This window comes from Podarcis pityusensis, assembly GCF_964106645.2.
Source record: "Podarcis pityusensis genome assembly, chromosome: 11".
Lineage (NCBI taxonomy): Eukaryota > Metazoa > Chordata > Lepidosauria > Squamata > Lacertidae > Podarcis > Podarcis pityusensis.
In genome coordinates, this window is record NC_138036.1 from 53,399,245 (window position 1) to 53,423,320 (window position 24,076).

At 46.0% G+C, this 24,076-nt stretch overlaps 1 protein-coding gene and 1 long non-coding RNA gene across 2 annotated transcripts; one reads left to right on the forward strand and one right to left on the reverse strand.

The window, feature by feature from the left end:
• The first annotated feature begins 300 nt into the window (after nucleotides 1-300).
• Nucleotides 301-11,113, forward strand: LOC308458454. Its single transcript, XR_013977430.1, has 2 exons — nucleotides 301-584; nucleotides 10,730-11,113. It is a non-coding gene; the product is annotated as an uncharacterized lncRNA (long non-coding RNA).
• Nucleotides 11,114-18,836: 7,723 nt separating this feature from the next.
• Nucleotides 18,837-23,710, reverse strand: LOC308457906 (uncharacterized protein; the record flags this gene model as incomplete). Its single annotated transcript, XM_080972126.1, has 2 exons — nucleotides 18,837-19,656; nucleotides 23,041-23,710. 2 exons carry the CDS (start codon nucleotides 23,708-23,710, stop codon nucleotides 19,082-19,084), a joined length of 1,245 nt encoding a protein of 414 aa, XP_080828252.1. The 3' UTR covers nucleotides 18,837-19,081.
• Between the last annotated feature and the right edge of the window lie 366 nt (nucleotides 23,711-24,076).

The following is a 24,076-nucleotide window of genomic DNA, read 5'->3' on the forward strand; positions in this document are numbered from 1 at the left end:
ATATTGGCAAGGCATGGTGCTTTGATTTTTGATTTAGCAGAGTTTGGCCCAGCTGTCAAAGTGACAGAAGGAATAAGCTGCATGGACCCTTCTGCCAGAGTTCCTGGTTCCCCATTTGTGGTGTGTGGCACCTCAGCGCTAGCTTTTGAGGTGACACAGCAGTCCACAGTGGGAAGGAGAAGGCAGGAAAACTCCATTGCATGTAATCCTATGCACACCTCTCTGACCCACTCAAGCAATTGTGATTTCAGTGGTCAGCGCATGATGTCATAAAGAGTACTTGTCATGAGCCAGGAGTCAGCTTCGCCTGCTGAACAGCAGCCTGAAGGGGAAGAAGGCAGAGGGACTCCACCTGCAGCTGATCAGCCTTCAAGGACTCTGAAGTGAAGGCACTCATGAGAACCATCTGGCTTCAGTCAGATGCTGGAAACAGAACGTGTTGTTCCTGATCCAGTATTGCTGTTTCTTGATCCTCTTGACCTTTGATCATCAGATTCCCTGACCCCTGGAGTGTCTGACCACAGGAATAGTTCTTGCCTGATCCTAGGACTGGACCTGACTTTGGATCCGGACTCTGCCTACAGGTAAGTGCACCCCATAGACTCTGTTGGTTGGCTGGCCTCTCACTTCCCTGAGCTCGCCCATTGTTGCTCAGCATGGGACTGTGACAGTATTGTGTATAACTTAGGATGCCCCATGACCTTGTCCTTTAGACTTATTTGGTCTCTAAGTTCTGTTTCCATACCTGACTGTTGCTCCTCACATCTGAAATTTCCAGTTGTGACAATGCCAAAATTGTGGAAACCTTTTGGGGAAAGTGTATTTCTGAGGTTTGATTGTTCACTTACTGCATAGCGTGTTCTCCCTTGTGGAGAGCACGTGTTGTGGTGGGGGCTGACAAGACACACGCTGTTGCTGGGCAAAAGAGTTTGGCCATCTTGAAACAGGGGCGGGCTGTTACCGGGGAGATTTGTGTGTTGCCATTTATTGATTGATAGTCCTATTTGATAAATACACTGCACGCAGCGATGGGCTTTCTCTTTTCGCTGCATGCTTCGGATCACCCGCCCTCCCTCCCTAATGTTTAGGCTGTTTGCTTGACCTTGCTATGCCTGTCATGGGGTCGTCTGCTTTGGGGCAGGGGCCCGGTAGGAATTTTGTCCATTTGGCTGATTAGTGTGTGCCTTTTGGTTTTTGCCTACTGCGTAGCAAATCATTACAACTTGTAAGGTTGCGGTTAGGCATTGGTTTGGGAATTGGTTGGTGGAGGGGTATGGATTTGGCTGTGCCTGCCCCTCCAAATTGCTGCTGCAAGGGTTTTCCATTAAAGGAACCCAGGGGCTCGCCATGCTTTGTCCGAACCCCTGGCAAGGGGCTAGGGCCACTCAAGCCCCTGGGAGCATTCTGGGGAGAGGTGAGGCATGATTCCCAGTCCCGTCTCTCTCCCCAGGTGACTTACCCTTGCTGACTTCGCGGGGGGTGCGAATGTCAGACTGTCCCCAGGCGGGGTCAGTTAGTTGCTACCAATGCCTAAGCAACCACTCACATTGCTGTAATTTAATAAAGTTGTGGCCAAAATTATGCCAAAAACCTTAAACAAATATCAAGTGTCAATTGTGTTTTTATTTGGGGTGTCTTGGGGACCTTGACGCACAATACATTCTTCATTAAATTATCTTTCCATTGATACATAATTTTATGGTATTACTCCCCCCAAAAAGTGGTGTTATGAGCCTCGGAAATACACTTTTTCCAAAAGTTCCACAATTTTGGCCACTAGTGTATTTTAAGTCAACATAAGGATAAGGACTATACCAAATATTCTTCACTTATAATGCCTAACTTGAAAATGATGATTACAACAAGGGGGTATAAATATTTCTCCTATCTTCCTTTTAGAGAGGCAGTCATAATTTCCATTATTTGCTGCTGCTTTTTGCACATTACTTTCCTTCTGGTGCCTGACTGCTTTCTCCTTCCTGGATTGGTCACATGGGTGACTCCAGCTCATCAATAAGTAGTGAGTAGGATAATACCTTCCAGGGGAAGGCGACCTGATGCTCTGCATCTATTGCTGATCAAACAATTCCCATCAACCTGAGCCAGCATTGTCAATGGTCAGAAGAGAGGAGAAATGTTGTCTGAAAAATGTGAAAGGCACCCAAGTTTGCTGCTGTTGTCCTGCACAACTAATCAGATATGGGTACATAATAGAATCGCTGTGGGCAAGGAGAGCAAGAAGAGAGGGCAATGCTATGACTAGTCATGCTTCCCAAAAAATGGGGGGTTGCCCCAAAATTGTAAGAAAGTGAAGACATTTTCAGCACCACTGAAAATGCTTATAAAAGAGAAAGAAAGAAAAAATTGAGTTTATTTGTAAGAGGGAATAGAGCACTGTTTCTCTTTTGTATTTTCATTTTTTAAAAGCATACTGCGCATCCGTGGAAATGACTTACTGTTGAATAACTTTTGATGTCAATCAGTGTCTAGTTTCTGCTTTGCATTCCCCACAGGGACTACCGTGGTAGTTTAGCATGCCTGAATGAGCTAAGTCAGATAGAGGCATTCTGATCTCTTTGTTAGTTGCAGCTGATTTTTATTCTCTCGGAGGATCTGAGGAGAGAAAAGGAGAACTCTAACAAACTGTTGTGACTCCAAGTATGCCACTATTCATGATCATATCCCGGCGAAAACCTTAAGTTCTGTATTTCCCAAAGAAATTTTGTTTTGTTTTGTTTTTTGTTTTTTTGAATGAGCTTTGTTATTCAAAAGAGCTTGTAGCTTTTTTTGCATAGCGTTGGCATCCTGCTGGCTCTGACACACACTTGCAGATTCCCGCTGAAGTTGATTCAATTAAAAACAGAGAAATCAATATAAATTTGAGAAAAGGCATTAGACAAATGATCTGCCACTCACAGAGCTTTTTGTACTGGGCAGGTTACCATGTAAGAAGCAGGCTTTTCCAAGTGGTTTGCGTCTTTTGGTTAATCAAGAATAATTTCATATAATGAGTGGAAGCCGCTGCTGCTGTGTGTTAATTTGTTTTGGTACAGCTGTAATGGCATGTGTTTATATAGTTAAATAAAGGACATTATTTAAGCAGCTTATGGTTTTAAAACATTTTGCAATTACATTTTTAGAATTATGCTTTAGGGTTATTATTACTTAAATGGGGAGAAATCATTCATATTGACGATCAAACTACACTGGAGGAAGTTTTTTCACCCAAGTTATCTTGATCGACTATACAAGTCTCGTAAGGAGGCTTTAATCAGATATCGGGTACATCTGTGCAACAAAATATATGTTTTATGATAGCCTGTATTTGTAATACCTAATAAAGGTGTGGCGAAGTAAGTCTTCAAGGTGTGAGAGACTCCACAGTTTCCAGCACCTACCTCTGGGTTTGGTTTCCTTGAAATGAAGGTCACTGAAGATTGTGGTGCCTTCATGATACGTGAATTTATTTACACATACATTCAAACTGAACATATAAAGGATTCTTCCATCTATGAAAAGGCTTTTGATCCACTTGAAGGATCTGGGCAGGTGACTTTTGACAATTTCCCCTCCTCCTGCTGTCCCCAGAAGGACCCTTGGAATAGGCAAAAGTCAGCTCTAGTTGGAGTGAATTTCTGGATCTTTGTCACTGTGTCTTTCCCTTTGAAACAAATTGCGATATACCGTATTTTTTGCTCTATAAGACTCACTTTTTCCCTCCTAAAAAGTAAGGGGAAATGTGTGTGCGTCTTATGGAGCGAATGCAGGCTGCACAGCTATCCCAGAAGCCAGAACAGCAAGAGGGATTGCTGCTTTCACTGCACAGTGATCCCTCTTGCTGTTCTGGCTTCTGAGATTCAGAATATTTTTTTTCTTGTTTTCCTCCTCCAAAAACTAGGTGCGTCTTATGGTCTGGTGCGTCTTATGGAGCGAAAAATACGGTACTTTAGCGTCGTACCATGGATTGCTCCCACTCGGCCAGTGGATACACTGCTGTCAACATGTGGCGGCAGCTTTAAATTGCTCCATGTAGCTTTGGGGATAGATTAGTCGCTGAACACAAATGTTTCCATACACAGACCTTTGCTATATGAAACATTTCAGATCACCTCTACCTTGAATGATTCTAGATCTGGATTATTTAGCAGCACCTAACCGCTGCTGTTAAGTGGGATGCGGGTGGCACTATGGGTTAAACCACAGAGCCTAGGGCTTGCCGATCAGAAGGTCGGCAGTTTGAATCCCCGCGACGGGGTGAGCTCCCGTTGCTTGGTCCCTGCTGCCAACCTAGCAGTTCGAAAGCACGTCAAAGTGCAAGTAGATAAATAGGTACTGCTCCGGCGGGAAGGTAAATGGCATTTCCGTGCGCTGCTCTGGTTTGCCAGAAGCGGCTTAGTCATGCTGGCCACATGACCCGGAAGCTGTACGCCGGCTCCCTCGGCCAATAAAGCGAGATGAGCGCCACAACCCCAGAGTCAGTCACGACTGGACCTAATGGTCAGGGTTCCCTTTACCTTTAACCACTGCTGTTTCACTTTATGCTGTCCAGGAAGTGACTTACTAAAAAGAATTGACTCCTAGAGAGGGGAGAGGGACCATAGAGAAGGGAATGTCTAGAGCATGGGTGGGCAAACTAAGGTGTGGGGGCCGGATCCGGCCCAATCACCTTCTAAATCCAGCCTGTGGACGGTCTGGAAATTAGTGAGTTTTTACATGAGTAGAATGTGTGCTTTTATTTAAAATGCATCTCTGGGTTATTTGTGAGGCATAAGAATTCATTCTTTTTTCCTTTCTTTTTCTTCAAAATATAGTCCACCCGCCTCCCACAAGGTCTGAGGGAAAGTGGACCGGCCCACTGCTGAAAAAGTTTATTGACCCCTGGTCTAGAGTAATCTATACCAGCCGTAACTAGCCCCCCAAACCCCACTGTACAGCTGTGTGATCTGTGTTCTACAACTGAGGACATTTTGCAGTTGTTCCTTTGGGTGAAAAAGTCAGATCTTCTGATCTCCGGAATAAAAATGTAACATGTTATTTTCACAGAGCCAATCTGTTAATTTTCTCAGCAGGTGCGTAGCATAGAGTTTGGAAGGAACATCCAGTAAACGAATAGGACAGTCATTTTTTTGGGAGGGGGCAGGCAGTATCCCCTTTCTTGTGAATTGGCATGATGATATTTAATTTCCAACCTGCTGGCATTTGTGTTGTGTTATTTGTATGTGTGAAGAGCCTAGCCAAGATGGGTTGCCACCAGTCCATATGTGCCTTTAAGAGCTCCAGTTGCATTGTATCCTCACTTGGGGCTTTCTATGAGAGATCTTATTTCTGTAGGGGATACTGCCTGCCATTCTGGTGGTTTTGACCAGTCAATGGTCACCTCAGCATCCGATGGTTGCCCTGCCTGTTCTCCAAATAGTTCTATATAGTACTTCACCCAATGTTGTGCCAGTATGGTGGCAGCTAGTGCTGATTTTGTTTCATTCATGCCCCAAGCCACCGGGTCCCAGAATTTATCCTCCTTTTGTTCAGACACTGCCAGCCCTAGTTCTTGCCACTGACGTCTCACAAAACTTGCTTTTTAAAAAATTCTTAATGATTTTCTTGTATGCTACTCTGATCTTACTCATATTTCCCTGATTAATTTCAGAGGGTTGCACCCCCCCCCCCCGAAATGACATACGGGCCCTTAAAAGGTAATTCTTTGCCTCCTTATATATGTAAAATGAGCTGCTAGGCTCCAAAGATGTTTCTGTAGGACAAACGTCCAGACAAAATTCCCTGCTGCTACTACTCGCGGGTAATGTGACCTTGACTTTTTTTTAAAAGTGTTCCGTCTTGGGTATATTTGACATTTTATGAACCGTAGATAGTTTGTGAAATTGAAACAAGAAAGTAACATGCCAATGCTTTGTTCACATCTGAAATGTGCCATTGCTTTCAGTCATGCATAGACAACAGTAATCATATCAGTGTTTTTCTCCTCAGCTGACTAAAAGCACTAAAGCCCTGTGTGATTTTAAAATGGCAAAGGAAACAGATGCCCAGTCTCTTTGTCAGCTTCTTCCACTCAACGCCTTTGTGGTGTTCCTAGCAAATGTTGCTCTGCAGAGAGTTTTGCTGGAGCTGATGAACACAAATTGAATGCATTATGGCTGATAAGGAGCTGCAGCCAAAACTGGCAGCCCAATGGCCCTGTAATTCGCCAAGTGACAGGACGCCATCTTTCCATGAGTTTCCCCACCTCAGTGAGTGGCAGACAGTGACTTGGACCTGGACCTGGGGAAATACACAATGTAATGATGCCACATAATACTACTAGAAATTACATGAGAGCCAGAAATGGGAACTTTTTTATAAAAAATCACCACTGTATTGTCCATAATACCTAGCGATTGCTAATATACCTTAAAGCTTATCTCCCCTTTCATCACCCAGTTTCTTATTCATATTGTGTTAGACACAGGTTACACAGAAACTTTATTATTATTATTTAAAGAAAAAGTATTGGGATGGTGTCTCCAAACCAGTAAGGCAAGGGCCAGCCCAATATTATTTTTTTCTGCCTGAGTCGAAGGACAAAACTGCTCCCCATTCCATTTGCTCAGGTCAACTGGTCTGACAATACTTCTACACTGATAGTGGGATGACGTTTCTGTGTGCTCTGGTTTCCGTCATGGTGTTCCATTGTGCCAGAAGTGGTTTAGTCCTGCTGGCCACATGACCTGGAAAGCTGTCTGTGGAAAAGCGCCACCTACCTCGGCCTGAAAAGCGAGATGAGCGCCGCAACCCCATAGATGCCTTTGACTGGACTTAACCGTCCAGGGGTCCTTTACCTTTACATACCTGTGTACTCCACTAGTTTAGGAAGTGAAGGCCAGCCTTCTTAGCACACACAGCTCTGTTCCTCGGCATCTGCTGCTTGAGGCAGCCACCTCAATCTGCCAAATTATAGGACTGGCTCTGAGAGAGGTCCTACTACACCCTAGAGGTTGCTCACAAGCCATCAGATAGGTTTGCATGGACGGACACTCTTAAGGGTCTGTTCCAAGCATAGCTGTCAACTTACAGATTTGAAAATAAGGGACCAGCAGCCAAAATAAGGGATTTTAGTCAACCAGTTAAAAGGGACCAGGTAATTTTGGAGAGCAGCACCGGTTTTTAGCCCTTCGTTTTCAGAGGTTGCTGCTCAAGACACCAGCCGATGAAACACTGCAATTAAATAACTACAAGCAGCAACCACTTTTTGTGCAAAATGAAGTTCAAGCTATGAAGATGCTGCTGCAGTTCTGTATCTTTTCTCTCGTGCTCCATCTGCAGCTCTCGGTTCCATCAGGCGGGGCGGGAGGAAGGGGGGGGGGAAATAGCGCCTGAAGTAAACCTGCAGATCAGACCATCTATGCTAGTCTACCACTACAAATCTATGGGAGAAGCACTTGTGGTCCTTCCCTTATAGCCCTTGGAACACCTGCCCGCGCTTCCGCCTCCTCCTCTTCCTCCTCTCTCTGAACTGCTTTCTCTATGGTTGCCCTCGCTCTTCTCTCAAGGCTCCTCAGCTATTAATAGGCCATGCCAGGCTGCCCATCTCATCCGGGTCCTTCGGTGGCACAGCCGCAGTACGGCCTAGCGGGAGCGGTGGCGATGGGCAGAGGGGAGGCCCCAGGCAGAGACGTTCAGTTCGGCGGCCGCGAGGAGGATGGCGGCGGAAGGGCCTGAGGCTCCTGCCAGTCCCGGCGGGGAGGGGCTCCCGGGGGCCGAGGCTGGTGAGAGGAGGCTGGAGGGGGGCGGGGCGGGCAGCCAAGCAACACACTTGGAGCCTCCCTCCTCCCTGGCCGGCAGGGAGGGAGGGAGAGGAGCTGCTTCCTTTGAAACCTGGGAAATTTAAGGGACATCCATCAATAAGGGACAGCAGTGGGATATGGCGCTGGGATAAGGGACTGTCCCTCCAAATAAGGGACGCTTGACAGCTATGGTTCCAAGGGATGGATGAGTTGCATTTTCAACTTCCTGTACTGAAAATATGGCATCTGATTTGGCAGAAGGCTGCTTCAGTTCTGGAAGAAATGACATCTTGTTCATGTGCATGCCTATCATTTGTTCGTTCATTTCAAAATGGATGTGCCGCAAATCCTTAATACAATGGGCAGGACACTGTTCCAATGACATGCTGGTTTGATGTAGGCTGAGGGCATTGCTAGGCAAGTATACTGTTGCACTCATAGGTAATAAGAACCTGTTAGCTTGGCTTCAGTAACTGGTGAGCTATTGTGTATGGGGATGAATTAAATCCATGGATTTGTTCAGCATGACTTCTGGCTGAGTTTAAATGCCATTAATTCTGCTCTCTCGTTTTTAAAGGTGGTTTCCCCTCTGCATAAATAACAAATAAATAAATCTTGTCTGCCACTTTATAAATAAGTAGAATGGTCTTCTTTGGAGGAAAACCAGAGTGTGGTACAGGAATCGGCCAGGCTTTGTCATGAACAAATGGTACTCTCAACTTTTCCAAAGTCATTCATAAAATGTTTGTCTGTCTAGTGGGACCTTTGATACAGAAGTGCAGGGCACAACAGGGCTTTTTTAAACTTCCAATTCCAATATCCTGTCTGCATGTGATAAACAGAGTCTAGCTGGAGTAAGACAGCTTTGTAGTCATTGTACATACGTCTCTGTGCAGAAGATGGGAATATACCCTCTCCACACATGCATAAACACAAACGTGTGGAATACTCTCCTTAGGGAGATGTGCCTGGCACCGTCCTTCTCAATCTTTAAGTGTCAGGCTAAGCTTTGATTTACACAGGCTAATTACTGTTGCCTCCTATGGTGATGCTGATATTTTAATGGGCTGGGTGGAGCCTGTCCTTATGAATACACTGGTGGGTGAACATTTCATCTACAGTGGAACCTTGGTTGTCAAACGTAATCCATTTTGGAAGGCCGTTTGACTTCCGAAACGTTTGACAACCGAGGCAATTGCCAGTCGGCAAATTCCTTTTGAAAAAATGAGAAACAAGGCACATTTGAAAACGGAAGCATTCACTTCCAGATTGTTGGTGTTCGGGTTCCGAATTGTTCGGCTTCCGAAGTATTCAACAACCAAGGTTCCACCGTATTTTGAATTATTAGTTGTTTTATTTTTTTAGGGTTTTAAATTGCTTTTATATGTTGTACAGTGGTACCTCGGGTTAAGAACTTAATTCATTCTGGAGGTCCATTCTTAACCTGAAACTGTTCTTAACCTGAGGTACCACTTTAGCTAATGGGGTCTCCCACTGCTGCTGCACCGCCGCCGCACGATTTCTGTTCTCATCCTGAAGCAAAGTTCTTAATCCGAGGTACTATTTCTGGGTTAGCGGAGTCTGTAACCTGAAGTGTCTGTAACCTGAAGCATCTGTAACACAAGGTACCACTGTATTTTACTTTGCCAAGTAGGGTTGAAGACATTTATATCGCATAAAGCTCTAACACCAATCATGTTTGATCTGTTATGATGGAGTCTGTTCATTGCCAGTTGTTCTATGTGTAAAGGTCAAAAGGTAAAGAACCCCTGGATGGTTAAGTCCAGTCAAAGGTGACTATGGGGTTGCGGCGCTCATCTCGCTTTTCAGGCCAAGGGAGCCGGCGTCTGTCCATAGACAGCTTTCTGGGTCATGTGGCCAGCAGGACTAAACTGCTTCTGGCGCAATGGGACACCGTGACAGAAACCAGAGCGCACAGAAATGCTGTTTACCTTCCTGCTGCAATGGTGCCTATTTATCTACTTGCATTGGCATGCTTTCGAACGGCTAGGTTAGCAGGACCTAGGGACAGAGCAATGGGAGCTCAACCCGTTGTGGGGATTCGAACCGTCAACCTTCCAGTTGGCAAGTCCAAGAGGTTTAGACCACAGCGCCACCTTCAAGTGATTCTCCTTCCCTCTGCATCTGCTTGTGGAGACTCCATCACATAAATGTTTTTCATTTCTTTGGAACGTAGAACTTTTCAAATGTCTGAGTATACATAGCTTAACCTTTAGGTCTGGTACAGTGGCATGCTGTTATCTGCATCAAATGCTTCTATTTTTGCAATATTCAGGAGTGCAGCAACAGAAGCTGCACACCTTCCTTTATATTTTCTTCCTTATCATAATGGCTATTGCCTTCCTGTATAAGATACAATTTTTGTCTGGAACTTTTGTAAGCTGATATTGCCTTAGCTGAGCACTTCAGTTATTTAAGGTCCCTCGTGCTGTTGCATGCATTCCTGTCCATACTGACAGTGCAATCCTATATGCATTTACTCTGAAATCAGCCCTGAGTGCTCACTGGAAGGACAGATTGTGAAGCTGAGGCTCCAATACTTTGGCCACCTCATGAGAAGAGAAGACTCCCTGGAAAAGACCCTGATGCTGGGAAAGATGGAGGGCACAAGGAGAAGGGGACGACAGAGGACGAGATGGTTGGACAGTGTTCTTGAAGCTACCAGCATGAGTTTGACCAAACTGTGGGAGGCAGTGGAACACAGGAGTGCCTGGCGTGCTCTGGTCCATGGGGTCACGAAGAGTCGGACACAACTAAACGACTAAACAACAACAACAAAAGTCATACTGTATTCTTTCACAATTACTCCACAGTTGAGGCCTACAGCCTCAATCCACACTAACTACAAGTTCTATATATAAATTCCATGTAAGCTTATAAATAATGATTCTCAAAACTGATTTGCTAACCATGAAATGTTTTATTTGTAGAAAGATTACTAGGACTCTGCGTGCAACAGCTTCAAAATATATTTCCATGCCTTTTAAAAGCTGGATCTTAAAACATCTGAGGAAGAGAAGGAAGAACAAACAGACTCTTTAACACTTCTAAAATCAGAGCAAATCCCAAGAGCCAATTTTAATTGAAGACAAAGAGCAAAGATGTCCTGGGACCTCCAGATATCTCATTATTACTTTAGCAGACTGATTTAATAAGTGTCAAGTAAAATCTCTCTATTTTATCTCTTTAAAAAGTCTTGCACACAGGAGATCTCAAATCAGTCGGCCTGTAGGTTGTATTCCAATTCTCCTTTCAACTGAAGAACTTGATACAGAAAATATAATAAAGCTACCTTCTTACGGTCCTTTAAAGTAGGAATTATGAGTTATATTCACAAATAATGATTGTGGTGGGGTTTTTTTAAGTATCAGTTTAAATGATGCTTTGTAGAAAAAATGTAAGTACATAGGTCCTTGCCCTAAGGAATTTAGAGACCAAATCTATGCATATCACAAGTCGGGGGTCAAACTGTACATGACACTTAATGTAAACTGTACAGTTATGTCTCTTGGATTTTACAAAACGAACTACAGCTGTTCGCATGGGGGTGACTGTTATCAGGACTACTGTGTGCTGAGAGATGCAAAAAGAAATTGGATTTTTTTTAAAGCACAGATGCGAGGCAAATTGTTCGGCCTGTGCCCATCCCTAGAATCCATCCCAAAGGGCTTGATACATAGCTATCAACTTAGATTTGAAAATAAGGGACCAGCAGCCAAAATAAGGGATTTTCTGGCTACAGGTATGTTCAACTTCTGAGCTCCTCCGAGCCAAAGGCAGAAAGCCCAGTCAGCAGCCAAACAAAGCCTCAAGCGGTGGTTCCCACAGCGCAGCAACCCAGCAATGGGGATGCAGCAAGGAAAACCACCATCACCTCTCCGCTGGGAAGCACTGAGCAAAGGCGAGTCCCCAGGCAATGCGGCCGATTTGATCGGCACAAGGCATGCAAGCTCCACCCCCCAGTCGTTCTTAGACTCCTTATTGGGTGAGCAATGCAGCCAAGCAACACAGTTGGAGCCTCCCTCCTCCCTGGCCGGCAGGGAGGGAGGGAGAGGAGCTGCTTCCTTTGAAACCCAGGAAATTTAAGGGACATCATCAATAAGGGACAGCAGCGGGACATGGCGCTGGGATAAGGGACTGTCCCTCCAAATAAGGGACGCTTGACAGCTATGTCTTGATATGATCTCCTGTTGTCATGTTTCAGAACTCAGAAAGATCTTTGGTGTGCACATGAAAGTTCACATAAAGGGACTACCCAATTCATATCGGTGAAAAGAAAAGCTCTTTACATGGGCGGACTGCATATGTTGAATATTTTCTGCTTTGAAATGAATTGAGCAACCCCCACAAATGTGACACACCTGTTGCCCAAGAGCAGGAAAACTTTCCCATGTCCATATTAAACTGAACACATTGATCCTTGCTGTGTCTGCTTTCACTGTATAAATAATAAATAATGTAAAATTGAATTTATAATCTTTAGGGACCATATTTTTCTCTCTACGTTCAAGATAGAGTGGTTTTTTCAAAAAAAAAATCATAACTTTTTATTGATCTATTTCTTCTTTTAATGTTTCTAACACAGCAATCCTACATTCACATTCTGTGAAAATAACACACTACAGTTATGCTGGTGTAACAGCTGTTCTATCCACTTGGCTTGGGAAAGGAGGGGAAAAGATGATATAATAATAATAATAAAATTAATAAACGTATTATTTATACTCCACCTATCCGGCTGGGTTTCCCCAGCCACTCTGGGTGGCTCCCAACAGAATATTAAAAACCCAATCAAACATTAAACACTTCCCTAAACAGGGTTGCCTTCAGATGTCTTCTAAAAGTCAGATAGTTATTTATCTCCTTCACATCTGAAGTTCCACAGGGTGGGTGCCACTACAGAGAAAGCCCTCTGCCTGGTTCCCTGTAACCTCACTTCCTGCAGTTAGGGAACTGCCAGAAGGCCCTTAGAGCTGGACCTGTGTCCAGGCTGAACAATGGGATGGAGATGCTCCTCTAGATATACTGGGCCAAGGCCATTTAGGGCTTTAAAGGTCAGCACCAACACTTTGAATTGTGCTCGGAAACATACTGGGAGCCAATGTAGGTATTTCAGGACCGGTGTTATACGGTCCCTGCAGCCACTCTAGCTGCCACATTCTGGTTTAGTTGTAATTTCTGGGTCACCTTCAAAGGTAGCCCCATGTAGAGTGCATTGCAGTAGTCCAAGCAGGAGATAACCAAAGCATACACCACTCTGGCGAGACAGTTTGCGGGCAGATAGGGTCTCAGCCTGTGTACCAGATGGAGCTGGTAGACAGGTGCCCTGGACACAGAACTGACCTGCGCCTCCATGGACAGCTGTGAGTCCAAAATGACTCCCAGGCTGCACACCTGGTCCTTCAGGGGCACAGTTACCCCATTCAGGACCAGGGAGTCCTCCGCACCTGCCTGCCCTGTCCCCCCAAAACAGTACCCCCCAAGACAGTACTTCTGTCTTGTCAGGATTCAACCTCAATCTGTTAGCTGCCATCCATCCTCCAACCACCTCCAGACACTCACACAGTGTGTCAGGGCTTGGGGGAAGAAAACATAGTTGTGTAAAAAGGATACTAGATGACCTTCAGGTTCCTTCCAACTGTACATTTCTGTGATTCTACGATACATTTCTCGGAAATATTAAACAGTGTTGATCATCAGATGATTTCAGCAGCCTGTTGTTCATATCGGTTTTCTTGAGGTTCCATCTTAAAGTTCCGCATGAGGATGCTGTCATCTAGGTAACCTAATTCATACAATTTTCAGGAGGAAGCAACATTTCGAACAAATACTATAATTTGTGACCCAAAGTGTTATGCTGTAGCAATTATAATTATAATTATTTATTAAATTTCTACATCATCCTTCATCTGAGGATCGTGGAGCAGTTTACAAATAGTCTGTGGTAATTGCTACAAACAGATTGATACAAAATATCAGTACTTCTGTAATTTGAAATTAAGAGATGTTGGAAACAATCTATGATGGAACTTGTGGTGTTGAAATACATAGGTTGAATATAAGTATTTGCTTCTTTTGACAAATACAGTGGTGCCTCGCAAGACGAAATTTATCCATTCCACGAGTCTCTTCGTCTTGCGTTTTTTTCGTCTTGCGAAACACGGCTATTAGCGGCTTAGGGGCTATTAGCGGCTTAGCGGCTTAGCGGCTATTAATGGCTTAGCGGCTTAGCGGTTTTAAGAAAAAGGAAACAAACTCGCAAGACGTTTCATCTTGCGAAGCAAGCCCATAGGGAAATTCATCTTGCGGAACGACTCAAAAAACGCAAAACCCTTTCGTCTAGCGAGTTTTTCGTCTTGCGAGGCATTCGTCTTGCGGGGCACCACTGTATACAGGGGTACTTTGGTTCTCGAATGTCTCTGTTGACAAATGTACTGTGCATTTGAGTATTTGCAGAGTTTTGAAGGGACGCGGGTGGCGCTGTGGGTTAAACCACAGAGCCTAGGACCTGCCGATCAGAAGATCGGCGGTTCGAATCCCCACGATGGGGTGAGCTCCCGTTGCTCAGTCCCTGCTCCTGCCAACCTAGCAGTTCGAAAGCACGAAGTGCAAGCAGATAAATATGTACCACTCTGGCGGGAAGGTAAACGGCGTTTCCGTGTGCTGCTCTGGTTCGCCAGAAGCGGCTTTGTCATGCTGGCCACATGACCCAGAAGCTGTCTGCGTACAAACGCTGGCTCCCTCGGCCTATAGAGTGAGATGAGCGCACAACCCCAGAGTCGGTCACGACTGGACCTAATGGTCAGGGGTACCTTTACCTTTTACTTTGAGTTTTGAAATTGCTCAGTGGTCCCTCCTAACCTACAATTATAGCTTGCCGCAGTCTAGTTAGAGTTATCATGAAAAATCCTAACTGGAAAACAAGGCTAGTTGGGAACGTCTCAGAAATAAATACTTTTTTTTTTCAAATTCGGAGAGCGAATGTAACAAAATGTATGAAGAGAGAATATGAAAAAATCCCTCATGTTTTGTCAATATTTGTTCTATATAAACTTCATTTATGTAAGCATAAGATGCTTTTATGACTCCTGAATAAAGTATTTTTATTTTAAGGTACGTATTAAATTGCAGAACTAAAACACTTACTAGGCAGCAGGAAAGAAAACTTTTATGATAATGTATAATCAGATCCTACAAATGAACAAGGTTCAAGTAAACATGAGAGTATAGTAGCACGAAACTAAGACTTCCTTGGTATTCTAATCTCCTCCATAATAGAGATAAATATTGTTAAATGACCTATAAATTTGCATGGGTAACATTTTAGAGGCCTCTGCGTGGTAGAAGTCTACACCCCAATTTATATACAGGTTTTTCTCTCCTAAATCATGTGTGACCTTTAAAAACCATTGAATCACTCCTGATTTATTGACTACTCAAGCTGAGGGACTGAAGACAGATATTAAAGCGCATTAGACCTTTCTTCTCTGGATGCTTTGTTCAAAATATGTTGTCAGCTATTGAAACTACCCACTCTGGGGGGGAAATACATAATCTCCCGAGGGCCAGTATTTTCTAATTACATCAGGAGCCAAGCAGCTAGTTTTGCTCTAGTGATCAAATGGGTGCAATGCTGCCGCTTCAAAGAGACCCAAGCGATTTTTAAGAGTCCTTAGTTGCCTTGTAAATATCTTAATTCTTTTCAGAGATGTTTTGCCACATAGACTAGGGTGCGTTGGGGCCCATGCAGCAAATCTTACATTCTTCGGATGGCCCAATTGCTGCTTCCACATAATTCTGCAATGTTTGAACAGGTAAATCCCACGAGAGAGATAAATGGTTTGGCAATTTCTCATGTTCCTTTTTTTATTTTACTTTTTATATAAAGTTTTATTGGTTTTACATAAAATTTATACACAACAAATGTAACATTTCCAAAAATATGAAAAAACGGTTCTTTCGAACCTTTGCACCTCCTTCTCTCCCTCCATGGATTCTGTTTCTATAGTTTATTCCTGCATATTTTAATGTAATCTATCCATTATATAATAATGCTTTCCAAAGGTCATGTTACTTTACATCCTTGCATTCCTGCCAATGGCTTCAGCTGTTTACAGTGGTCTCTCAAATATGTTAAAAAATTATTCCAGCCTTTTAGGAATACTTGATCTTCCTGGTTTTTTAACAAAAGTTTCCTTAAACCTTTTTTTCAGCTCATTATATATCATTTCCCAGAAAACTTTTACCTCCCCACATGTCCACCACATACGATAAAAAGTACCCTCTTTCCTTTTACATTTGCAGTAAACATTCGAGCTGCTTCTATACATTTTCACAATTTTAAGGGATCCCTGACCATTAGGTCCAGTTGTGGCCGACTCTGGGGTTGCGGCACTCATCTCGCTTTATTGGCTGAGGGAGCCGGCGTACAGCTTCCGGGTCATGTGACCAGCATGACTAAGCCGCTTCTGGCGAACCAGAGCAGCGCACGGAAACGCCGTTTACCTTCCTGCCAGAGTGGTACCTATTTATCTACTTGCACTTTGAAGTGCTTTCGAACTGCTAGGTTGGCAGGAGCAGGGACCAAGCAACGGGAGCTCACCCCGTTGTGGGGATTCGAACCGCCGACCTTCTGATCGGCAAGTCCTAGGCTCAGTGGTTTAACCCACAGCACCACCCGCGTCCCTTCACAATTTTACTGGGTGCAAAATATCAGCAGTACATCATTTTCATATAGTTTTCTTTCAACGAACAGCAGCTTGTAAACTTCAAATCCTCTTTCCATAACTTTTCCCATGATAAAAGCTGTATACTATAACCAAAATCTCTTGCCCAGTGGCAATTTCCCATGTTCCAGTGTCTCCTGCTGAATTATGAAGAACATGTCAAATTTCCACAGTCTTGAACCGGGCAGTGTTTGTGACTGTGCTTGCAAACTTCTGAGAACATCCCCTTAAACCCAAGCCTGCTCTCATGCTTCAGTTGTTTCTTTGGCTCTTTGATTGAGATAAAAAAAGTATGGCACAGGCCATGTTGCTTCCAGATCCTAGTTCTTCATGGTTTAAAGAGAAAGGCAGATGCTAGTTTTACTCACTGCTACTCTTGCAGGAAATGAATATACAATCTCAGTCTGGTTTCCCCCTGCCATCTGCAGGCAGTAGGGAAGGTACCAACCTTCTCTGCTCTTTCTTCGTGGGCTTGGAAATTACTTTTCTCATAGAAGACGTTGCTGTTCCCACAGGTGTCCAAGTCGCTGTAACACTTTCACAGTGGTAGGACTGCTTCAGATGCTTCTCTCTCTCTCTCTCTCTCTTTTTTTTTTAAAAAAAATACAGTGGTACCTCGGGTTACATACGCTTCAAGTTACATACGCTTCAGGTTACAGACTCTGCTAACCCAGAAATAGTGCTTCAGGTTAAGAACTTTGCTTCAGGATGAGAACAAAAATCATGCTCCGGCGGCGTGGCGGCAGCAGGAGGCCCCATTAGCTAAAGTGGTGCTTCAGGTTAAGAACAGTTTCAGGTTAAGAACAGACCTCCGGAACGAAGTAAGTACTTAACCCAAGGTACCACTGTATTAACAATTTCAACATAACAATATATCAAAACATATTGTATTCATTATTTTCCCATCATTCCCCATCAAACCCTCCCCCGAGACTTCCCTCAGCTCAGAAAGATCAGAAATCTTTCTGATTTCTCAGCACATATTATTCTCTGCATATTATAAAATTATTTCATTCCTTATATTATCTATCTACCATGTTATCAATCACTAAATTTGTGTATGTTTATTCAAAACCTCCCAAGGAGTCCTATTCATTTTTAAATACTTTGTAAAAAGTTCCCATTCTTCTTTGAATTCACAGTTGTCCTTATCTCGCAGTTTGTATGTCAGTTTAGCCAATTCTGCATAGTTCATCAATTTTTCTTCCCACGGTTCCTTTGTCGGGGTTTCCTCATTCTTCCATCCTTGTGCTATCAAGACTCTTGCCGCTGTTGCGTGCTGAGGTCCCCCAAAACACCCTTATCCCAAATAACTCACACTTCACACATAATTTTTGTTTAAGGTTTTTGGCATAATTTTTTTGGCCACAACTTTATTATCATACAAAATTGTGAGTGGTTGCTTAGGCATTGGTTAAGACTAGCTGTCCCCCCGCCATGGGGACAGCACTGACTTCCGGATTCCAGCGAAAGCCAGTGTGGAGGAACAAGATCAGGGGATAACTGGAGCTGCGACACAGACCCTCAGCTTCTCCCCACATGCTCCTAGGGGCTTACACGGCCCAAACCCGATTCCAGGGGTTTGGACGAAAGGATGGTAAGCCCCTGAATTCCTTTAACGGAATTCCCGTGCAGCAGCATCACCTGAGGGGCAGGCACAGCCAATCCATACCCCTCCACCAACCAATTTAAACCAATGCCTAACCGCCAACCTTACAAGTTGTGACGATTTGCTACGCGGTAGGCAAAAACCAGATGGCACACACTAATCAGCTAAATGGCAAAATTCCTACCAGGCCCTCGCACCAATGCAAACGACCCCATGACAGGCATAGCAAGGTCAAGCGGAAGCCCAACAAGGGAGGGCGGGCGGGTGATCCGATGCCCACAGCGAAAGAGAAAGCAACTCTCTGTGGGCCTTCCTTAAATATCCTCTGATCTCCACCCCCAAAGTGGCAACATACAAATTGCCCCAGCAACACCATCACCAATCCTTGCCAGGCCCTTTCCTTCAATTTTGCCTGGCAACTACAGGGTGCTTTGCCTAGCCCCAGCCGCAACACGTGCTCTCCTTTAATGAGAACACGCTTTGCGTGCTGAGGTCCCCCAAAACACCCTTATCCCAAATAACTCACACTTCACACATAATTTTTGTTTAAGGTTTTTGGCATAATTTTTTTGGCCACAACTTTATTATCATACAAAATTGTGAGTGGTTGCTTAGGCATTGGTTAAGACTAGCTGTCCCCCCGCCATGGGGACAGCACTGACTTCTGGATTCCAGCGAAAGCCAGTGTGGAGGAACAAGATCAGGGGATAACTGGAGCTGCGACACAGACCCTCAGCTTCTCCCCACATGCTCCTAGGGGCTTACACGGCCCAAACCCGATTCCAGGGGTTTGGACGAAAGGATGGTAAGCCCCTGAATTCCTTTAACGGAATTCCCGTGCAGCAGCATCACCTGAGGGGCAGGCACAGCCAATCCATACCCCTCCACCAACCAATTTAAACCAATGCCTAACCGCCACCTGAGCCCTTACGCTCACCGCCAACCACTCACAAACCTAAACACACTCTCAACTTAGCCACCACTGACCTCAACCATACATCATTCCCAACAGAGGTAAGATGAACCCCATCAAACCTGTAGCAATCAGTGGCTTTAACATTAATATCTGGGTGGGGAATCACAAGCCCACCCAGATCAGACACCAGCTTGCTCGCAGCTGAATTAATACGCTTTCGCACCCTTTCGGTGGCCGCAGGGCAGGGACTACCCCTCCAGATGCAACGCTGAAGCAACTGTGACCAAATTAGCTTAGTAGCGGGCACCAAGGCCGCCAGGTCCCTCAAATCCTGCAAAATAACAGCACGTAAAACATAACAGGAAAAAGAAACCATATCATTTTCCCCAAGCTGCACCACAATCGCCGTAGGGGGGCCCTCCAGAAGAACACGCCTCTGCATTAGCGGTAAGAACTCCTTCCACCGCATCCCCCTTCTGGAGATCCAGGACACTCGCACGTGCTGCGGAAGGCCGAGGCCAACTCCCAGTTCAGATTGCCGAGCTCTGCAAGCGGCCCAATGCACAATACTGTGCCCCACTATCCAAACCCGGACAGTGGGTAGACCTAGGGTAAAACAAAAGATGTGAGTACACGAGATCAACACCATTTCCGCACATAACCCTTATATGCGTCCGACTTCCAGCGACCCAGGTCTTTAATCCTCCTTGCCGACAAGCCCCAATGGGCGGCTGTTGTTGCAGCCCCAATCCTGAAGGAATGCGGAGCAAACTCAGAGGCTGCATGGCCACAAGCAGCAACGACCCTGCGCAAAACACCAGTGAATTGATGGCGTGCCAATGGACGCCCATCTTCATGAATGAACAGGGCCCCTCCCCCAGGAGGCCGCAACGCCATATATTTCTGGAGATCCTTGACTGGGCAAGGGCCCCCTAGCCCAGTTGCTGGGAGCCGAATAACTGCCCCTCTACCCAGTTGATCAGTTTTGGAACTCCTGACAAGGATCTGCAATTCTGACTGAGACAAGCTCACGTCCTGCAGCAACAAACCTCTCGAACCTCCATCCTGCTTAGGTTCACACACCACCTCCCCAACCCTCAGGGCTCCAAAAAAGGCTAACGAATAAGCTGCGGAAAATAACCGCGCCTCAAACCTGGACCAACAGATGCCCTTTAGTTTACTTCGCATCCTGGTCAACAATCCAAACGTTATAGGCCTCCTTGTAGCTGGTCTGGAGGGGCAAAGCCTCCCCCACCCCTCCAAAGCCTTGCGCACCACGAACTTCCCACATGGATCATTATTAAAATAAACTTTGCTAAAGAAGGAAATTGCAGCCGCATGCAATCTCAGCGTCCTGGCTGCCCTCCGCATCTGAAATAGATGCGCCAAATATTGGAGCACCTGTGCAGTAGAATGAGGTGTGCATGTTCCCCCTACCACGGATTGCCCAGTGAAATGCAAAAAATCGGTCCAAGCCTTCTTATAGGACCTCAATGTGGAGGGGGCAATAGATGCAGCTACTCCCTGTAAAACTAAGTGCTGCCAAGGTTCCAGAGATGATCCGGGAAAAATTCCGGACGGTCTCGAGCCACTGGCGCCAGGGACCTGAACCGCTGCATCTGAAAACGGGACAGAGCATCAGCAATCTCGTTAGACACTCCAGGAACAAAACGAGCAGAAAATACAATGTTAAAACGTAAGCAATGCAAAACAAAGACCCTCAGCAGGGCTGATACCCTAGGTGATCGTGAAGACTGCTTGGCTAGCACGTTCACCACCGCCAGGTTATCTGTCCAAAAACATACACGACGGTCCCTGAAATGCTCGACCCATAAATGGACTGCCACTACAATGGGAAAAAACTCAAGAAAAGTTAAGTCCCGAGTTATAGCTTCCCCACGCCAAGCTGAAGGCCAACGCTCGGCACACCACCTGCCATCCCAATACAAACCAAAACCCAACGACCCCGCAGCATCAGAGTGCACCTGAAAATCGGTATAAAGGTTCAAGGTGTCCTGCCAAAGAGACACCCCATTGAATTCCTCCAGGAATTCCAACCAAATACGAAGGTCAGCACGCACCTGAGCTGACAGGCGCACCCTATGCCTCGGGGACCTCAAACCTGACATAAGCCTGGCCAAGCGGGAACAGAAAGGTCGCCCTGGGGCGATCACCCTGCAAGCAAAGTTTAGGTGGCCCAGCAAGGACTGCAGCTGCCGCAGAGTAACTTTTTTCATGGGAATGAGTTCAGCGATGACGCCCTTCAGCGTGAGTATCTTATCCGCCGGCAAACTGGAAGTTTGCGCCACCGTATCCAACGAAATACCCAGGTAAGTCAGCTGCGTAGAAGGACCTTCAGTTTTCTCCGCAGCTAACGGCACGCCCAGTTCCTCGGTTAAGGCAGCAAAGGCCTGCAGCAACACCACACAATTCCCCGTATCGCTAGCTGAGGCCAATAAAAAACCATCCAAATAATGAGTGACTCCGCCCAAACCAGTTCTTTTGCGCAGAGCCCAGTCCAGAAATGAACTAAAACACTCGAAGGCCGCACAGGCTACCGAGCAGCCCATGGGCATGGCCTTATCAAAGTAAAATTCCCCGTCGAACTGAAATCCCAGCAACCAGAAGTCATCAGGATGAATTGGAAGCAGCCGAAATGCAGACTCAATGTCACATTTGGCTAGCAGGGCACCCTGTCCAAATTTTCTTATCATTTTGATCGCTTGATCAAGCGAGGCATACTTCACCGAACAAAGCTCCGGGGGAATAACATCATTTACTGATGTGCCCCTAGGGTGTGAAAGGTTGTGTATCAGGCGAAATTCCCCCGGAGCTTTTTTAGGAACCATACCTAAGGGTGAAATATGCAGATTAGGAAAGGGTGGAACGGCAAAAGGGCCTGCCATACGGCGTAGAGCCAGTTCTTTCCCAATTTTCTTACGCGCCACGTCAGGCATATCCTTCACAGACTTCTGGTTTGAAGGGTTTCTAGCTACAGGATTTGCCGCCACTGGGATTCGAAAACCCAGGGAAAAACCGTCACGCAAATAAGATGCTAAGAGGGTATAACTGTAACAATGACAACAACGGCTGTAGCCTAACCGGGGTATGAGCTAAGGAGGAAAGTACACTATTTTCCTGCACCGGCGGCTGCAGCCTGGGGCGCGGCTTTCGGGGGCTGCTGTGAGCCCCACCCCTTCCGAAAGGGCCGTCGAACCCCTGCACAGGCAGAAGCTGGATGGTTCCCTGAACACTTCTCACAACTATGAGAATATCTGCAGAATTGGCGCTGACAGGTTCCTTTGTTAAAATCCCAACAAAAGAACTTGCGACCCGTCTTAGCTGGCACAATCCTAGTTTTTTGCGATTCAGGGATCTTATTGTCAATACGTGGAGCCACATAAGTGGTCCATACATCTAAATCCTTTCGGTCCCAGCGGGCAGTGGGGATCTTGGCAGCCCTGCGTCTGAAATTCTCATCATAAGAAATCGCAGCAGACGCTCCAGCCATCGTAAATGCTGAGCGAACTATGGACAAATAAACCCATAAATGCATGGACCTCCGTGGGTAGGCCGCTGCCACCACTCCAGCGAACACCTGGAAACTATCCAGCCATCGCTCGAAGGTCCTTTCAACCTTTGGCAAAACCACCCTCTTTTTCGTGGCTGCCAAACCTCTATCCTGGGAGTCCTGACACTCCTGAGGGGGTGCCATGCTAAATATATCAATGTAACGGCCATCCAGAATCCTAGATCGCAGCTTTGTAGTCAAGTGGGCACCTGGTATAATATCCCTAGCTGAGTTGGTGGAAACTTTCACATCAGGCATGAGGACCCCTTCCAGACAGTCCTGCACCGCCCCATACTTTGCCCTGTGAGAGTTTGCCCTCCGCTCCCAAGCCCATTTTGGAAGTCCCGATGTCTCCCCAAAGCCCCAGTATAGCGAAAGCGAAGCTTCCTCATCACTACTGGAGGTTTGAGACGAAGTACCTGCGGAAGAGGATGAGGTGTCTCTCCGTCTCCTCTTAGCACGCTTCTTGGAACTCTTTTTCCGGCGACGGAGCCCACCAGAAGAGGACTTTGGAGGGAGAGGAAGGCTGTCCTCCACCGAAGACTCAGATGCGTCGCCTTGCAGCACAACGCCTGGAACTGACTGAGAAGAGACTACAGGTGAATGACCAGGAACAGACCTCACCACTGATGAGGACTGTACAACTGAACCCCGTGCCGCCCGAATCCGGGCGGATGACCTCCGCCTGGTCGGACCCCTGGGGCCGCCCCGTACCCTTGGCGCTGCAGCCTGGGAGACAGGTGAGACCGACGACTGGGACAATTGATTAGTACGCGAAAGACCCCCAGCTAACAAATCCTCCCCCTCATCTTCAGCCGAAGATGGCACCGAAGGAGGTGCGTCAACAGGCGGAGCTGGACTAGCAGAAGAAGTCGTCGGAGTCGAGCAGCGTTGAATCAAACCATCCATTTCAGCCTCAACACGTGCTAACACCACTGGGTCACTGGCCAAGCCAGTGACCATGGACTGAAGGCGTCTCAAAGATCGCTGTGGCACTGGAGAACGCAAAGCTTGGGACGGGCCTTTTATGGGCCGCTTCGCTGAGGAAGCGAGATCAAGCCTCCGTGACACCTTCTTCTTTGGAGCCATACCTGCTACTAGTAAAAAAGACAAATAATAGAATTAATGCAAGGCTACACCAGTGCTCTTTGTTATAATGAATAGTCAATCAGCCTGAAAAACAATCAATCCCGATAGGTGCAACTATATGGCTCACCAGCAGGTGGCGCAGCCAGTAATCAAGGCCAATGGTATAGCTGCGTTTCAATAAACGGCCACTAGAGGCCAGCACGCAATGAGGAGGCAGTAGAAAATGGCGCTCCCGCCAAAATTCCCCAAAATGGAGGCCTCCCAACTGACTTCAGGCAGAAGGCCTCCCCCAATGCCCAAAGCAGGCCGCAAGCAGGCCTCCAACCACCAAAGCCGCTGTGCGCGCTAAGCGCCACCGGCTAAAGC